Here is a 1,513-nt window from a genome sequence, read left to right as displayed (position 1 = left end):
TGCAAAGTTAAATTATTAGAAATAAAGTTATCCAATTAGTTTTTATTCGAAAAAAATAACTTATGATTACTTCAAATAAAATAAAATAGAAACACTTTAGGCTATTGGTATTTTAATTCTTTTATGCAATTCGTATTCTCTATAGCTTAGTAGCTCACCCCTCCCCTCCCCCCCCCCCCCCCCCCCCCCCCCCCCCCCCTGTTTGTTTAAAAGCGAAGCCAAGTTCACATCTTTTTCTGCCATGCAAACCTTTTCATAAAATTTTAATCACCTCTAACTTTCAATTCGTTCGTCCTAGCCGGCAATGTCTAGCAGAAGATCTCGTTCCCAGCAAGGCAGTTCGTCAATCAATGACGCCCAGATGGCCGATCTCATTTCAAAGTTACAACGACTTATTCCCCTTGACGTTAATCACACCACTAGTTCCAAGGTAACTTCCTAACGTTTCTTGTCTATTTATCTTGATTTTTTGCATATAATACCTCCATGCCAAGTGTCATCAACCAAACGTACAACCCCCACAAGCATAAAGTACAAAAACCGATTGCCAAATGCCTATTTGGGGGGTTCATAACTATAAGTAGCAAGCTGGAGCAGCTTGAAAACTCTTTTGAAATTGATCACTTGGTTCATGGTGGTTGTGTGGTTTTCCTTTGCTTTTGGGTAGATAAGAGGTGTAATAGGGTTCACACACAAACACATACGCTTAATGCATTAAAGTCTTGGTCTGCACCTAACTCAAGTAGCCAGGTTCCTCATTCCTTCCCTCTTGGGGTGCATGTGACTGTGTTGGACTCATTCAACCATATATGTATATGTCCCTTTGTGCGTCTATAAGGATACTATGGATTCTCTCTCAACTAATTCAAACATATATATAAGGACCTTTGTTCTAAATTTTTTTTTTCGTTAAACCCTATTTAGTTATTGTATTATCAGAGTTTATCCACATAAGAAGGTACATTGTTTCTTTTTCTGTATTGTAGGTTTCAGCTTCAAAGGTACTCCAGGAGACATGCAATTACATTAGAAGATTGCACAAAGAAGTTGATGATTTGAGTGAGAGATTATCAGAGCTGTTGGAATCCACAGATACCAACAGTGCTCAAGCAGCCATCATCAGGAGCTTAATTATGTGACTATATATTAAGTATATGCGGTTTAATATTAGTTTTTAATCTCATGTATAAGTTAAGAAATTTTATCAATTAATACGCATGTTTTTCTTCGCACATTATTTTAATTCGAGGCTTTTTGGTAGTAACCTTCTATATTTACTTCTTTATGTTCCGACAGCCACCATGTAACTCCTATAATTTCCCTTAATCAACATTTATTAGTTATTACTTCTATCATTTGGAATATATATATATATATATATATATATATATATATATATATATATATATATATATATATATATATATATATATATATATATATATATATATATATATATATTCAAATAAAAACAAGTTGAGAACTAACCACTAACTTTTATTTTTTGAAATTA

General features: G+C 33.8%; 1 protein-coding gene across 1 annotated transcript; it reads left to right on the top strand.

The window, feature by feature from the left end:
- The first annotated feature begins 227 nt into the window (after nucleotides 1-227).
- LOC145033633 (transcription factor PRE6-like) lies at nucleotides 228-1,232 on the top strand. The gene is made up of 2 exons (XM_078982211.1): nucleotides 228-430; nucleotides 987-1,232. Exons 1-2 carry the CDS (start codon nucleotides 305-307, stop codon nucleotides 1,137-1,139), a joined length of 279 nt encoding a protein of 92 aa, XP_078838337.1. The 5' UTR covers nucleotides 228-304; the 3' UTR covers nucleotides 1,140-1,232.
- Nucleotides 1,233-1,513: the final 281 nt, after the last annotated feature.

The sequence above is a fragment of the Lactuca saligna genome, chromosome 3 (genome assembly GCF_052625555.1).
Source record: "Lactuca saligna cultivar CGN05327 chromosome 3, ASM5262555v1, whole genome shotgun sequence".
Taxonomy (NCBI): Eukaryota; Viridiplantae; Streptophyta; class Magnoliopsida; order Asterales; family Asteraceae; genus Lactuca; species Lactuca saligna.
This window is presented reverse-complemented; position numbering and strand designations above follow the sequence as displayed.